The 17199-nt window shown below is 45.7% G+C and overlaps 1 protein-coding gene across 1 annotated transcript in view; it reads right to left on the bottom strand.

Moving 5' to 3' along the window:
• LOC138473339 (disintegrin and metalloproteinase domain-containing protein 9-like) overlaps positions 1-12286 on the bottom strand; it is a 526235-nt gene extending 513949 nt beyond the window's left edge. The window contains exon 1 of the mRNA XM_069612014.1: positions 12077-12286. Coding sequence (XP_069468115.1) covers positions 12077-12149 — 73 coding nt within the window. The 5' untranslated portion in view covers positions 12150-12286. The remainder of the gene's footprint in view (positions 1-12076) is intronic.
• Positions 12287-17199: the final 4913 nt, after the last annotated feature.

The following is a 17199-nucleotide window of genomic DNA, read 5'->3' as shown; positions in this document are numbered from 1 at the left end:
TATTGTGGTGCAGGCAGTAAGGGATATGAAACATCTGCCGCCATGCCAGGGGGAGGAAGATAAAGACCTGCTCATGATCTGAGCAGGCCAGGGGGAGGAAGATAAAGACCTGCTCATGATCTGAGCAGGCCAGGGGGAGGAAGATAAAGACCTGCTCATGATCTGAGCAGGCCAGGGGGAGGAAGATAAAGACCTGCTCATGATCTGAGCATGCCAGGGGGAGGAAGATAAAGACCTGCTCATGATCTGAGCAGGCCAGGGGGAGGAAGATAAAGACCTGCTCATGATCTGAGCATGCCAGGGGAGGAAGATAAAGACCTGCTCATGATCTGAGCATGCCAGGGGGAGGAAGATAAAGACCTGCTCATGATCTGAGCAGGCCAGGGGGAGGAAGATAAAGACCTGCTCATGATCTGAGCAGGCCAGGGGGAGGAAGATAAAGACCTGCTCATGATCTGAGCAGGCCAGGGGGAGGAAGATAAAGACCTGCTCATGATCTGAGCATGCCAGGGGGAGGAAGATAAAGACCTGCTCATGATCTGAGCAGGCCAGGGGGAGGAAGATAAAGACCTGCTCATGATCTGAGCATGCCAGGGGAGGAAGATAAAGACCTGCTCATGATCTGAGCATGCCAGGGGGAGGAAGATAAAGACCTGCTCATGATCTGAGCATGCCAGGGGGAGGAAGATAAAGACCTGCTCATGATCTGAGCAGGCCAGGGGGAGGAAGATAAAGACCTGCTCATGATCTGAGCATGCCAGGGGGAGGAAGATAAAGACCTGCTCATGATCTGAGCATGCCAGGGGGAGGAAGATAAAGACCTGCTCATGATCTGAGCAGGCCAGGGGGAGGAAGATAAAGACCTGCTCATGATCTGAGCATGCCAGGGGGAGGAAGATAAAGACCTGCTCATGATCTGAGCATGCCAGGGGACCACTCCGGTGGTGATAGTGCGCGGTACAAATATCTTTTAACATTAACATGTGGAGGACAAGTTTGGAGGAAATATTTGCTGAGAAGACAGATTGAAGTTTCTATTCCGGGAAAGAAATGGCAGGCGCGGGCACTGAGGACTATGTGGGTTCCCTAACAAGTCTGGCAGCGAAATAACACCCGACCAGGTGAGGCGAGTTCAGATATTAGTGAGTGCATTTAACAAGAAAAGGAGGGGAAGTCTATGGGCCGTACCAACTCCACATTTACTTTGAGCAATCGAGATTGCTAGGAGTATTGAGGCATCAGAACTAAGCACTGAGGCGCTGGAAGGAGGAAACAAAAAGATGATCTATACGCAATTGGGTCGGTCAAAAAGGAAATGCAAAGGGCAGAAGAGAAATACAAGGGCCACACATGCCCCCACCCAGAGTTGACAAGAGACATTGTTTCAGATGCGACAAAGAAGGTCCAGCGTTAGGAATGGAGCGTTGCAATTGTGGACGGAGGGAACATTTTTCACGGAAGCGCTATGTGAGGAATACGATCAGAGTACATTGTATAGAGCAAAGGTAATGGTAAGGGATGATGATGTGCTCAGCACCAGAAAAGAAACTGTAGGTCACTTACATTTAGTGAGTTAAATAGTGGCTTTTAATTCAGTAGTAAGCAGCCAACACGTGTTTCGACACACTGGTCGTTTTCAAGGCTGAATAGTTACAGCAATCATAAGAAAATTGAACATAATTAAATGTAACCACAAAAAACATTGGTAAAACAGAAATAGCATCACAGATTGTGAGTAGCATTAGCCAGAACCAAGTGTACAAACTAATAATTAATTGGATACAATGTTCATGTATACAAAGTATTCAAAGAAGGGAAAATCAACAAGTCAGGAGTGAATTCTAAAAAAATATCATACCACAATTCAGGTAAGGAATGAGGGCAGGAATTGCGTTCAGTGTTGATCACCAATATCAGAAAGAATCAAATACAATTGCAATTAGTTGATTGAAATCATTCATTCCATTGAATATTTGAGTGGATAGCAGTAATGACCGCCAAGTGATTTGTAGTCCAAAAATCAGTTAGCTTATAAAATGATAGTGAATAGTCAAAATAATTTGGTAAAACCAGAAATGTAACAGTTTACACCTGAAGTATCACATACCACCAGCGTTGGATCCTAACCCAAATGAGTTCCTGTGTCAAAATCTACAAGGAAAAGGCCTTATTCAACTGGGCTGTATGGTGGGAAAACAAGCATGCAGCGGGTAGTGAAAGCTCTTGCAAGCAATGTGTATGCATGCAGCGCTAAGGGCCGTGTGCCGTTCACAGCACAAATAAAGAGTGGGAAGTGTAAAACAGCCGGGCAGAGCTTACCACTGGATGCTTGGAAAATCCCCCAATTCATAATACTATATTAGTAAATGTAAAATATGAAAACAAGAGGTAAGGTAAAGACAGAGGAGGAGGATGCAGATCTAGCGGAGCAGTGGGTAAACAATCTTAATCAAAGTTCAAAGAATATGTTGGAACTTTTGATTCTACATGCTACCCGTGAACACAAAAGGGTACTCGCTCAAATCAAGACCATTAAAGATGAAATTAGTAACATGCCCAATGCGGAGGACACTAAACAAAAAAACTATGTAAAAAAGCATGATATATTGGTGGAGTACCAAGATGAAATTAAGATGCGGAAATTCAGAAAGTTTTTTTAGAGATGACAAAGACTACAGACAGGATAGAGTGTACACATTTCAACCAAAGTATGATAATATTAACTCCAATGTTAAACCCACCTCCTCAAACACTATTCCTGCCAGTTCTGATCCAGACTCTGAGACTGATCCTGGCGAAACAGAAGATAGTGTAGCCCAGTCTCAGGAATCCACCAATCAAGGTGGAATCCATTTTTTAGGCCAAATCCGCAGATACAAAAAAGGCAATGTAAGATTCGCCAACACCAAACAGGTTCGATTCAGCAAAACTCCCACAGTGTTTATTCCAACTCTGCCAACCACACAAGGGGCAGGAGGGGGGGCAAGCGGAAGAGGAAGCGGCAGCGGAAGCTCCGACGAGGACAGCACCCGGCCAGGGATCTTGACTCGTTCAAAGTAGCGTTTGGGGAAATAATAGACTCTGACCTGGTCATCAACTTATCTAAACGGGTGCTTACAACCCATGAAATTTCAGCTCTAAATAAAGGATTGTCATTCTCACCAAGTATTGGTACTGATTTTGTCAATTTTCAGATAGAGGTCTTCAAATTCTTGAGAAAATTGAAATTGAAGAAATGTTTTGCCACTCAAGTAAAAACATATTTCTAAGCCAAAACTGGACCCCCCCTCCCCCCGAGCACTTTCATCATTGGGGATATTAACACTATTGAGACTTTAGTTTCTTTGAACCAAGAGATCAGCACTGATCCTAACTCATTGCACCAGGATCTGGGAATTAACACGCTGCATTTGAACTTACCTGAACTTAAAGGGAAGTCCAAATTCACACCTCAATTTGCAGCAGATAATGTCATTGAGACCTTTCAGACTGCGCTTACCAATGATATTCATTCATATTTGAATAAACAAAAGAAATGTAAAATAAGATCCAATTTAACGTCCAATGAAGTCAAAGCCCTTGAAAACCTCTCCAAGGACAATGGTATTGTCATCAAGGAGGCAGGCAAGGGGGGGGGTAATATAGTGGTGCTGAATACTGAAGATTACATCCAAATGGGCCTTAAACATCTTAACAGTCCCGACTGTTGTAAACTTCTGAAATCCATTCCAACTAAACGTGTGGTAACAGATCTTATCAAACTACTTGATGTTTGGTATAGTAGGGGGTATCTCACTGATGAAAGACAATTCTTATCAATAACGAAACCCACGTTACCAACGTTATTTTTTCTGCCGAAAATACACAAGCCTTTTACAGTACTTCCGGAGGTCAGACCAATAATGAGTGGAATCAATTGGGCCACTGAAGGCCTATCCAAATATCTTGACGAAGCTTTGAAACCCTTTGTTGTTCAAATGAGTTGATATGTTTGTGACAGTACCCAGATTTTGCAATGTTTGAAATTGATTTCATGGGAATCTGATTATTTTCTATCTACCATTGATGTTGTTGCAATATACACTAGCATTGATCACCATCTGGCACTTCAAACGATTGATTATATTTTTTGCAATACTACAGCGTCATATACTGAGCATGTACATATGCTGAAAGACTTTCTGGAATTTGTGTTATCCAATAATGTTTGTATTTTCAATGACCAATATTTTCTGCAACTGAAAGGAGTGGCTATGGGAGCCCCGTTTACACCTTCCCTAGCAAACCTTTTCATGTCCTTCTATGAAGAAACTCATGTTCTTAATCAACAACTGTTCCATTCTAACATCATAATTTGGCGACGCTTTATTGATGATGTCTTTATCATTTGGAAAGGCACACAGGAATCCTTTGACAATTTTTTGGTACACACCAATAGTAACACGTTTGTTATCAACTTAACAGGCACTTGTAATTCACATGAAATTGACTTCCTTGATTTGCATATCTTTATTGAAGATGGTCAGCTGCAGACTGGAACATACCAAAAGCCAACTGAGGTGAACTAGGTCCTGTCAGCTCACAGCAATCATCAACGCTCTACCGTTGATAACATACCGGTGGGGGAGTTCCATAGAGCTAGAGGTAATTGTAGCCGATTTATTGACTACCATAAGGAATCTAATATCCTTAATCAATGTTTCCTTAATCGAGGCTATCGAATGGATACCATTGACAAAGCATACGCCAAATTTAAACATGTCTCACAACCTGACCTCTTGGCGGATCAAACTAAACCTACAGACTTCCCCCAACACATTTCCCTCATTACTCAATATTCCACTGATGCCTCGCTGTTATACAAACTTGTCCAGAAACACTGGTACATTTTGAGACTCTATAACGACCTTGCACCTTTCTTGACTCCAAAACCAAAAATTCACTTTCACCAGAGCACCCACAGTTAAAATGAAAGTGAGCCCATCCTTCTTCCAAAATAAATTGTCTGCGTCACAGACTGACTGGTTACAACAGCCAGTGGGGTTCCATAAATGTGGAAATTGTAATCAATGTGTGTGGGCCCATAAAAAATGCAAGGTGTTTCAAGATAGCTATGGTGTTTGAATCAACATACGTGATTTCATTAATTGTAAAACAACCTTTGTAGTGTACGCCATTACATGTGTCTGCAATAAGCTTTATATATTGGTAGTACCATCCGCCAATTGAGAATCCGAATTAGAGAACACCTATCTAATCTCAAAATGTGTGAACCCAAGTCTCCTCTGGCTTTACACTGCCAATCCAAGCGCCAGCTGCATAATATAGCTGACCTGCGATTCATCGGATTGATGAAGGTACGAAAGGGGATAAGAGGCGGCAACTTTTGTTTGAAACTTAGACAAATGGAAGCCAAACTAATCTGCTTCCTACGATGTACTACCAGAGGTCTAAACATAGACCATGAGATGAATGTATTTTTATAATTCTAGCACTCACCAATGAACCATTCTAAATTTGTATCACATCTTCACCAGTATTTCATCCACCCTTATGAATTTCCTCACCAGCTTTGATGTCTAGTTCTGTATTTCCTCCTAAGAATTCTTGGAAAAATATATTGTATCCCTTTGTAGTCCATTTATTGGGAATATACTGGGATTTTATTTACATTGTGCATTCCGAATTGGGATTTCATCATTTTGAACTCCTATCTGTTTTGCACCACGCTCTGCACTATATCTTTTGCATGTGCGGGCTCGTGCCTTCTTTGCTTGAGGAAAACATTCCTTCATCTCGAAATTGTGGACTTATTTTTTACAACTAGAACATTAGCTATCGTTCAAATCACCTGCAGACTTTGCCATGGCTTATACTAGTGTGCACTCACCTATCAATATGCGTTCCACAGCAACTAATGATGCTGGTTTACTTTGACGTCACCACACCGCCTACGTCACTTCCCAATATCAACACAATGATTCACTGCACTCGCTCGCAACTGAGCAGAGGATCTCCTGTGTGATTTGGAAGCTCGAACGAGTACGTTTTTCACTACATATTTTTCAATACAATTTACACTGTTGGGACCCTAGACCCGCATTAAAGACTGCCTATTTTCCTCTAATCCTTATTCTCACCTTTGGGCCGTACTCTTCACATGTTTTTCTTTTTTTCTTTGTTAACTTATAAGACCAATACCAGAACTCCCGTTATTAGCATGTGCAACACTTAACAGCCTGATTAGCTTTCTATTTTTCACGGCCTCAGACCGTACTACTTATGCTCTTGTGACCCTAGTTTTGAGTAATAAGTAATTTGCTCAATACTATGTTTAACTTTAAACTACTTGATTTTTGACGAGGCATTTGCCATGAATTCATCTCTGTCCCTTAAATCCTTGCAGGCATTGTATAGTCACGAGCCATTGCGGCTAGATTGTGCCTATTGACTCTTCAAATGACCTACCTTTACTTTGAGGTGTCCCCAGTCCGCACCTGACTAACTTTCAGGTATGCAGCACACCTCTTTTGGATTTACCCTAGCCCGGCACATGGGCTCTGTCTTTGCCTTACCTCTTGTTTTCATATTTTACATTTACTAATATAGGATTACGAAGTGGGGGATTTTCCAAGCATCCAGTGGTAAGCTCTGCCCGGCTGTTTTACACTTCCCACTCTTTATTTGTGCTGTGAACGGCACACGGCCCTTAGCGCTGCATGCATACACATTGCTTGCAAGAGCTTTCACTACCCGCTGCATGCTTGTTTTCCCACCATACAGCCCCGTTGAATAAGGCCTTTTCCTTGTAAATTTTGACACAGGAACTCATTTCGGTTAGGATCCAACGCTGGTGGTATGTGATACTTCAGGTGTAAACGGTTACATTTCTGGTTTCACCAAATTATTTTGACTATTCACTATCACTTTATTAGCTAACTGATTTTTGGACTACAAATCACTTGGCGGTCATTACTCCTATCCACTCAATTATTCAACGGAATGAATGATTTCAATCAACTAATTGCAATTGTATTTGATTCTTTCTGATATTGGTGATCACCATTGAACGCAATTCCTGCCCTCGTTCCTTACCTGAATTGTGGTATGATATGTTTTTATCATTCACTCCCGACTAGTTGATTTTCCCTTCTTTGAATACTTTGTATACATGAACATTGTATCAAATTAATTATTAGTTTGTACACTTGGTTCTGGCTAATGCTTCTCACAATCTGTGATGCTATTTCTGTTTCACCAATGTTTTTTGTGGTTACATTTAATTATGTTCAATTTTCTTATGATTGGTGTAACTATTCAGCCTTAAACGACCAGTGTGTCGAAACACGTGTCGGCTGCTTACTACTGAATTAAAAGTCACTACTTAACTCACTAAATGTAAGTGACCTACAGTTTCTTTTCTGGTGCTGAGCACATCATCATCCCTTACCATTAAATGTGTTCTTATATTGTACCAACCTGGGTGGACGGGTTGGTGGGATTAGAGTGATTTGCTGCCAGCACACATCTAATTGATTAACTTCACTTACATTAGAAGTTGAAGGTGATCACTAGCGCACGGATATATAGTTCCGAATCCACCAGCTAACCCACTTACATTGTATAGAGAGCAACGAGGACTGGAGGGATAAAGGGCCAGAGACTTCATATTTATGGCCAATGAAGGACCGGAATTGAGTGAGCGACAGACACCCCGGTGCACTGTATTCTTCAATGTGCACACACAGAGAGTAACGGCAGATTCGTCCTCTGTATGCACTATATTAGGTTTAGAGAAATCTAGAGATTAATTTGGAGAATGCAAGGTGTACAAGCCTGATATGCAACCAGGAGGATATGGAGGAGGAAAGATTGATATATTAGGTTATGTGTTTTGTGATATTGAATACAGAGGCACAAAAACACAGGCTAAGGTGTATATGGCAAGTAAGGAAGCACTGATGCTGGAGTGGATTCAACAGGGTGAATTGCATATGAAATTACAGCCAGAAGAGAAAGGACAAGTAACGCAGGAAGGGATCAAGGGTTATCCCAAAGTGTTCAGGAAGGAATTGGCTGTGAATGAGAGAATACTAAAAGATGGAGCAGTACCGGTGAGGAGAAAGGTGCACAAGGGACCAATTACAGTTCAACTGTTACAACATGGTGAAGAACGGGGTGATTGAGCCTATAGAGAGTGCGAAATGGGTTTCTTCAGTTGTAATGACAAACAACTGAAACAGTGACATAAGAATGTGTGTAGATTTAAGGAATCTAAATGAATTTGTGGTGGCTGATTTTCTCCCATAGCTGTATTTACAAGAAATGTTAGCGTTATTAGGAGAGGAGACGGTATGCCAAATGCGTAGCGCCAAGTAAGACTTCATCAGGAATCAAACCGACGGGCACCTTCGATGACATCGAACGGGCTGCTTCAGTTTAGGCGGAGGCTGTTTGGTCTGGTCCAGAGAATAATGCACAATGTGTTTAGAGGAATAGATGGAGCGGCATTCCAGGATGATATATTAATTTACGGGAATAGTAAGGGAGAACATGACTGAAACCTGAATGAAGCGGTAGCCGTACTGGAAGACAGTGGGGTGACTTTAAAGGCAGAGAAATGTAAGTTTGGAGTGATGGAGGCGGACTAACTGGGACACAGCACATAGGGAGAGGGCACCAAACGCAAACAGAAGCACGTGGACGCTATTCAGGGAGCCCCATTGTCTGTGAATCTAGAACAGTTAAGATAGTTTCTTGGGCAGACACAATTGCAGCAGTAGAGCTGGATACTGTGCAGGGGTGGAGGGAAGAGCAAGCTCTGACATAAGTAGACTGACAAAATCCATACCCCACTAACCCTCGAGGATCAGCTGCCAGTTGGGGAGTTACCTACCCAGCTACAAACGAGTCTACCCAGAGGTTGTGACTTGCCAACCCATAGAGAAGTCTGTATACGGTGCCAGAGGGTGACTTACCTAAACAATGGGCAACAGTGCCCAGAGATGGAAACATACTCTGCTACTCTCTCTGGGTACCCAACAAGTGTACCCAGAGAGAGTAACTTACCAAACCACAGGCATCTCTGCCCACAGAGTGTGACTTACCCAACCATAGACCAGTCAACTCACAGAGGGTGGTTTACCACCCCAAAGCAGCACAAAGGGGTGACTTACCAAATCATACCTTGGCTCCAAGACTGTGGAACTTACACCCCTCACACATTCAACACACCCAAGCCTACATGGCCTTGCGCAAAGCTCTAAAAACCTGGCTCTTTCCACAAACATGATTAAGACCATCTAGGGCCGCTGAAAACCCAGCAACGCCATGGAGCACGGCCTCAATAACATTACATTGGAATGTAAATACAACCTGCAGACAAATGTTCAAGAAGATACTGAGCAATGACACCCCTGAAAGCGACTAGCAAGTCACCAAGACAGATTCAGGATGACAACCTTACCGTCTCGCAGGCGCTTGATAGAAGACCTCTAACCAGCGGCATCATGAGCCCACTACACATGGCCAGCTACCCCCTGTGCCATCTCCCACTGAGCGCAGCTATCGCGTAATGCGCGAGTGTAATCCATAACAGTGGGCTCGTAAGAGTAAAACCTCCACTCCACACACTAACCTCTCCTATCACTATGCTCACTCTCCACGAACACACAACAGAATGCAGCTACACCCCTCGATCGAGTTCAGCCTAGCTGCTCCCATACAAACAATACTCCATCACCTCAACATCCTGCTAGAATGCAGCTATGCCACACGAAAAAAAACTATCGGCCTATCTGCAGACATAAACGTCCTACACAGGCCCAATGCTGCCAGAATGCAGTCTCGGAGACCAACCACCTGACTGCACACATTCGACTGATCTCTCACTACCACTCTCGATACCACCACACCCAAGGTTAGGGTGAAGCTACCATCGGGCAAGCTCATCAGCTGCTCAAATACAGAGTGCACCCAAGCACCCTACACTACCCTACTCTCTCGACTGACTTGAACTCCAGTTCCGGAGGACGTTCAACCCACAAGCGCTTTGAGGTCATACCAATGATATATAGAGCACTATATAAATGCCAGATAACATAAATAAATCAGCCAACACTGGCAGTGACATGTTTACGGGAGGACCAGAGAAGCACATGCCTGCACCCTTTCGGGTAGGGTGGACAGGGTCACCACCTGACTGACTGATGGCACTGTTTCTTTGCCATAGTACTGCACAGTGCACTGCTGAGGCTCTGAGCTGACTGACTGCTGTCAGGTAAGGTCACACCTGGTCACTGCCGTGCATCCATAGGGCACAGCGCGTGTGGTGCTGCCACCTTTACCCGTGGAACATATGGATTACCTGCAATACCTGAAGTGGAATGGATAGCAGTGTATTTGAAAGGTTAGGAGCATAGCTCCGTGTGTTAAGCACCTGTTGCAGAGGTCTGTTCACGGCAACAAGCCCCAGCAAGGTAGACAACTCAGCCTTTTCTCTCACTGTGGTGGATCAACTGTGGCATATAAACTTTGGTATATGTAGCGCCTGCAGTGATTCAAAACAAAGTATTTGCACCAGAAAGCGCTAGCTTAAAAACTAACCTGTCGTCAGTATGGGGCAGGTTTCTGGCCAGTGAACCCCATTATGCACTAGTTGGGAAAGGTGATTTGGTGGCGAAATTTGAGAATGCGGAAGCCAAGCGTCGTGGCTCGAGTGCCAGCGTTACCAGCAGATGATCCTGGGCAAGTCATCTTCTCTCCGTGTATAGTACTCTGCGGCCACCAGTGGAAAGCTTTACCGCCCCACACTCCGATGGCACCGGTTAACCCATTTCCTGTGCTTTCCTTTCATGAGTTCAAGGGGTCACAGACAGGGGAGAGACTAGCAAATGTCACTGGCCACTAAGAAGCCTATGTTCAGGTCTGCTTATTCCACACGAAAAGTTCGTGTTTTTCTGCTATTTCAAATGTTCTTCTTCACATCATCTGTAAGTCTGTCAAGCAATGACTGCAAGCAGGTGACTTTATTCCATAGTCCATTGTCTTGAGTGAAACGCAGATGACGTATTCATTCTCACGTCATGAGTGCTGTGCTACCTGAATATTTCCATCGATTATAGAGGAAATAAAACCCTGATCAGTCTCCTTTTGTGTACGTTTTAGAAAGATTTTTTTTTTATGTGGTCATTTTGCTTTATCATGTAGTGTGTGTACTTTGCAAGCCCGATCTATAGAACAGTATTAGTGCAGCGCCCAGTCGCGATTGCACCTTGCTCTGCGCCAAGGCTTGGGAAACAATGTGGTCTAGGGCTGAAATAGGGGAGTGGGCTCATATCCCAGACTCGCTGCTTCACACAAGTGTGTGATCCTGGGCAGCTCGTTTCCTCTCACAGTGCTCAGCCTGCGAGCATTGTGCTCCCAAGGTTTCTCTCTCAGAGAGTCGCGTCTTAGCTGGCGTTACATACAATAACAGGGGCCACTGTTGCTCTCTGGGACAGCGCTGCTTTAACGCCGGCGCCCTTTCCAGACCTGCCTCTGCCCGGTGCCTTGCAATGAATGGGCAGCACCTGTGCTCCATGGGCTGCGGGCCTTCCTCTCCCTGCCCCAGCAGCTGTGCACCCGTTTCACGCGGCTGCTGAGCGGCGCCCTGCACCCATCCCACAGCCTGTGTGATTCCCGGGGCAGCTGCACACGTGCTGTCCTGGAGCGCACGCGCCCTCCTCATGGGCCGCTAATGTTGCCCCTTGGAGTGGCCCCATTATGACCCCAGCTGGGAGGAAGGGCCAGGGAACTTGCACCCCACCCCAGCTTATGTTGATTGCTGCCATGGCAACCTATCAAGCTGTGGGACGCGATCACAAGGGTGGTAGTGGGGGAGCCGAGATTCCCGGTAGCTTTCATTTCTTTGGGGTGTGGAGGGCGCACATGTGCCTGTGTCCTGGCCCCCAACATCCTTTCCCGAGCCGTAGATGCGACCACATAAGTCCCTGTGTCCAAGTTCGGACGCACCTGCCCACTTAAAGGGACTTCCCCAACACATGCCAGCCTGCCCACATAACACAAGGCCTCTTACCCATCCAAAGACACGTCTGCCCACACAAGGCGAAGGCCCCCAGGACCAGGAGGGCTCGGTGGGGGTCCGCCATCCTTCAGCCCCTGTGAGGGGTGGTCCGCGGCCGCTTCTCTCCCCGGCCGGACTGCCACACCTGACGGCCTCCACCGCTGACAATCCGTGCACACCGTGCACGCTCCTCGCACAGAAACGCGGAAAAACACGCCGGCCTCCCCATTCCTGGCGAGTGCTCAAACCTGTCCTGCAGGTAGAGGCGGTGGGTGTGTGCTGCAGGGCACTGACGTCACGTCACTGCCAGGAAGGCGCACAGTGCATGGGTGCGTGACCTCATCACACCCAGCCCAGGACGCTGCAGTGTGTCTGACCACGCACCTTGGGGCACCTTACCACCAAAGGGGGGCAACCAGTGGGCGAAGTGTAAGTAGTGGACCGGTGTTGCCCCGCCCACTCCCCCCCTCTGAACTCAACCCCCCCCCCTACCCGGGCCCTCCCTTTCCACCACTGTTCCCCTCACCCCTCAACCAACCTGTGTTTTACAACAGTTGCAGCAAAACTCAAGTAAACAGTTCAGAACATGAATTGAAATTCCCCCCATTAGTGTGTCATGCCCCCTTCCAATCACCCAGCATTCGCACCTCTTAAGGGGAGGGGCGAGGGGGAGACCATACACCCTTCCCAGGTATTACCCACACACACACTCATCTTCAGACCGCTGCCCAGCTGGGCTTTTTTGGCTGCCTGGGAATGTGTTTCATGCCCCAGGGACTCTATTAAAATAAACAACACAGACGTTACACTGGCTTGTTATTGCCAGAGCCAAGCTTCGAATCCCCAGCAGGGGAGAAGATTAAAACACAGAAAACAACGGTGCTGTACTCTGGGACACAAAGCAAGGCACCGACGACAGACGAACGGTACCGTTTAGTCCCCGCCCACTTTAACCTCTGGGTGCAACTAGGCTAACACAACCGACACATGGTGGCTGAGGGGCTAACTTCAGAGATTGTGGGGCAGGGGCAAACCGGGGTGTGGGGGCATGTAACTTCTTTATGCATTCTAATGAGACTAGTCTAGTGCTGCTTCAATGTTGCATACAGTTAACTCTCTCCTTTAAGTCTGAAAGCCCCCACTCAAGTACTGCGGTGAGAATGAGAGGCCTCCTGACCCCTCTCTACCCTTCTAACCGCTCCCCTGGCATGCTAGGGCAAACCCCATATGCGATTTCAGGATTTCAATGGCCTAAAAATGCATGCATGCCACCGCAGCTGCTCACAAGGCCATGCATTACAGGAGTAATCGCTGGGCCTTTGTTAACCCTGGGCTCCGTGTATCGCCTGTGTCCTGTTCTACACGCCTGGAGGTCAGCCAGGTCAACTCAACAAAACCTAACATTTGAAGGGGGAGGGGGGTCTTTCTGGCACTGCTTAACACCCGGGTTGAGGTGAGACACACGTTTGTGTGTGTGTCAGTGTGCCTCACCTATCAACCACGCCACTGACCCACACCCAGTGTTCCAGAGAATTCTACTCCCGATTTTTTGCGAGTAAAATTATTTTTATGGGAGTCAAAATGTTAAGTCCAATTTCCAATGGGAATATTTTATAAGCGAGTAAAAATATGTTTTAACTGGGAAACGAAAATGTTTTTGTAATAATTATTTCTTTGCACCCAGTTATGCATGCACATTAAAATATACATGTTGACTTCTTCCGGTCACACAGTAATGGCAGTTTCTTCCTGTGGTAGCAATACTGGTCCACGTCTTGGAGCGCTTTGAAGCACTAGTTTTGTGTGTAAGCGCTATATAAATACACAATACCACAGAACTGTGTGAGTGAAAGCAGGGGCGTACGGTCTTGTGTGTCTGTTTCCCATTTTTTGCTGGGAGTATTTATACTCCCTATTTTTCATTTTGGAGAGTATTTGCCTATTTTTAGGGAGTAAAAGTCGCTAATGCACCCATTATCTGTAGGGCTGCCCACACCCAATGCCACTGTTTGTATTGTGGGGTGTCTGGCCCTTACACGTTACCAACGACCTACCCACAATGCCACTGTCTGGAGGTGGAATACCTAGGAGAGCACACCGTGTGGATGTGTGTGTGTGTGTGTGTGCACGCACACGCTCCAGTTGGGTGCAACATCTGTGTTTCTGATGCATGTACTTTATTTCTTTATTCATTTACAGGTGTGCACATAACCCATGGGCGTCTAAGCGCTGGTTACAGGAGGCAATACATATATGCTCGGTACGAGTTACAGGATGAGAAGGCACAATCGCTTTGAGGTCTTACCAATGATATATAGAGCGCTATGTAAATGCCAAATAACATAACAGATGCAAGGTGGTGGAAGAGAAAAAGCCGGGTAATTAATGTCACTAGTTGTTTAGCCGTTTCCGAAACAGTCTGTTACAGGGTTGCGCTCTCAGGGCTGGGCGGGGAGCGAGTTCCAGAGTGTAGCTGCGGTGATGGGGAAGCTGGAGCCTCCAGCTTTGGCACGCTTGGACCTGGGACACGCTCAGCGGTTGGAGCAGGCAGTACGCGCTGGTCTGGTGGTGGATGGGCGAGAGATCCTCTGGGAAAGGTAGCTAGGAGCAGCGCCAGAGAGGCATTGGTGTGTAATGCGGAGTATTTTTAACTGAGACATATTTTTTTATGCCAAGGACAGTCAGGAGGGCATTGTTTTGAATGATTTGCAGCTTGTTTTGGTTTTTCTTCGAGGTACCCCCTGAGGAGCGCATTGCAGTAGTCAGCTTGGCACCGATAAGCAAACGAGCAACAGAGAAGCAATCGTTGGTGGAGAGGAAGGGTCTGCCGGCGTTAACGAGTTTAGTTGCGTATGCTGCTGAAGAGGCACTGGCGTTGATGTGGCGTGCCATATTCAGGGAGGCACCCAACGTTCAGCTTGACCGAGGCAATCCATAAATCATGCTTTGAGAGCGTATACTGGGTAACAGTTCCCAGAATTCATGTGGAATCCATGTTTTTGATTGGCTGAGCGAAGCCAAACTTTCTAACAAGGGTGCCAAAAAGTAGTAGGTTTTAGGACTGATATTCTATACCCTGGCCTGGTGGACAGATGTATAGAAGGCCAACCTATATTGTGACAGGAACAACTCTGGGAAGTGTAGTCAAACCAGTTTAGGTAGCAGTGACAGGCAGTCTAGGCTAAGTTCTTCGGAGGTGGTGAGCTTGTAAAGGGTCCACAATGAGGTCACACAATGGGAATCACAGATTACACTTAGACAGGATGTATACAAATAGAGTTACAATTTAAATACAGGAAGTGTGCGAAAGTGTGGCTGTTGGGCTGTGAGATGCTGGATTGCTAGATCTCTGAAACCTCTCCGTCTGTAAGAGGAAGAGCCTGCTCGGTGGAAACTTGCAGAAACCCCGTCCACCGACCTGCCCACTTCATCCCTGCTTTATCTTCGCTGGCCTCGTGCACCGCGCACGCGCACCGGAAGTGTGCGAAAGTGTGGCTGTAGGGCTGTGAGATGCTGGATCGCTAGATCTCTGAAGCCTCTCTGTCCGTCGGTAAGAGGAAGAGCCTGCTCGGTGGAAACTCGCAGAAACTCATCCTGAACATCCACGTGTTATTACATCCACGTGTTACTTTATCCTAAAGTAATTATATTGACTTCGAATCTGGACTCTTGCTAGGTTCTACGCCTTTAGTTAAATGCGTTGACTAAACTCCTTTCTCTTTCTTGCCTGCAGCCCCGTGTCCCGACCGGCCCACTTCATCCCTGCTTTATCTTCGCTGGGCTTGCGCACCGCGCGTGCGCACCGGAAGTGTGCGAAAGTGCGGCTGGTGGGCTGTTTGTTTGTACCCTGAGCAAAATCATTGTACTGTTGCTAAACTTTCTTCAAATACTAAACGATTGCAGAAAAACCAGGACCTATCTGTCTAAAGAATTTGCTTGGAGTCCATGTAAAACGTACATATTTGTTTAGTATACATGCAAGGAATATCATATCACGATCGCTGTGCTCTATTCTACTGTGGGGGATGGGCTGTCCAGTCTTGATATGGCAACTAGCTTAAGGAGCGGGCAAGTATGCGTGTCTGTAATGAAAGCTTCAAATCATACATGTGCTGATATCGTCTTAGAAAACAAATACCAATAAATATCGAAACTATGGCTCTCCTGAACTCTCCCAAAGCAAATCCTCCGATAACTGAGTTAAATCAAGATGTTACTCCTCAAGGAAAGAATAAAAAGGAAGAAGGGATTATTCAAGAGGTGGAGTTTACATTAATACATGCCTCAATCCACGCCTCACATAGCAACGAGCAGGAAGGATTGTCCGCACCTCCCAAAGAAATCCATCATTACGACCTACCCATTCAAAACAGCTTTCTAAGTGTACACTGTGAGAACACTATTGAATGATTTACGCGAAACGTGAGCCCTGTAACATCAAATCGTCCTATCCCGGACGTATCCATGATGGCTCCTGCTGTTGTGGTAGAGCTGGGTAAATGCTACTAGAGAGGGGATGGACAGCGTACATCTCTATAGCAACAGACTGCCTGAAGGCAGCAATTACAAATATCGGATGTGTGCAGTGCCAAGCAGTTTGCCACTGCCTTCGGCACCTTTGTTTAAATGTCCCCTCCTGGATGACCCCCAAGACCTGAATGAAGATCTTGAACCTGCGCAGTCCTCGCGACTCTGCCCGAGCCCGGGGTTTGCTGAGCAGCATCACATACTCCCTCTCCGATTATTATATTTAGCTATGAAAATACTGAGTGCTCGTACCCTGTAATTACTCGAATTCTAAATTTATTAGATAAGGCTCACGAGTTAACTCACCTCGAAATTAGAGATTTGAAACGCATTTCGTCAGATATACTTATCAAGGTAAATAAATGAGAAGGATTCATGTATGGAAAGGCGCCTGTTTCTGCATCTGAAGAAAAGGAAAACAATGGTTGTTCCTAAAAGATTTTTAGGAACTCCCGTCCCCTGCACACTATCTAATATCTGAAATACAGATCAGGCATTTAGTGCAATTGTAAAGGATTCAAAATAGAGAATTAGATATAGTTCTTTTGAGTGATAAACAGTACAAGTTGTAACGTAGTTCGAAGAGAAAACATCTCTCAATTATCAAG

This window comes from Ambystoma mexicanum, chromosome 8, assembly GCF_040938575.1.
Source record: "Ambystoma mexicanum isolate Mex_15411 chromosome 8, UKY_AmexF1_1, whole genome shotgun sequence".
Taxonomy (NCBI): Eukaryota; Metazoa; Chordata; class Amphibia; order Caudata; family Ambystomatidae; genus Ambystoma; species Ambystoma mexicanum.
The sequence above is the reverse complement of the archived record's forward strand: the minus strand, read 5'-3'. Positions and strand labels throughout refer to the sequence as shown.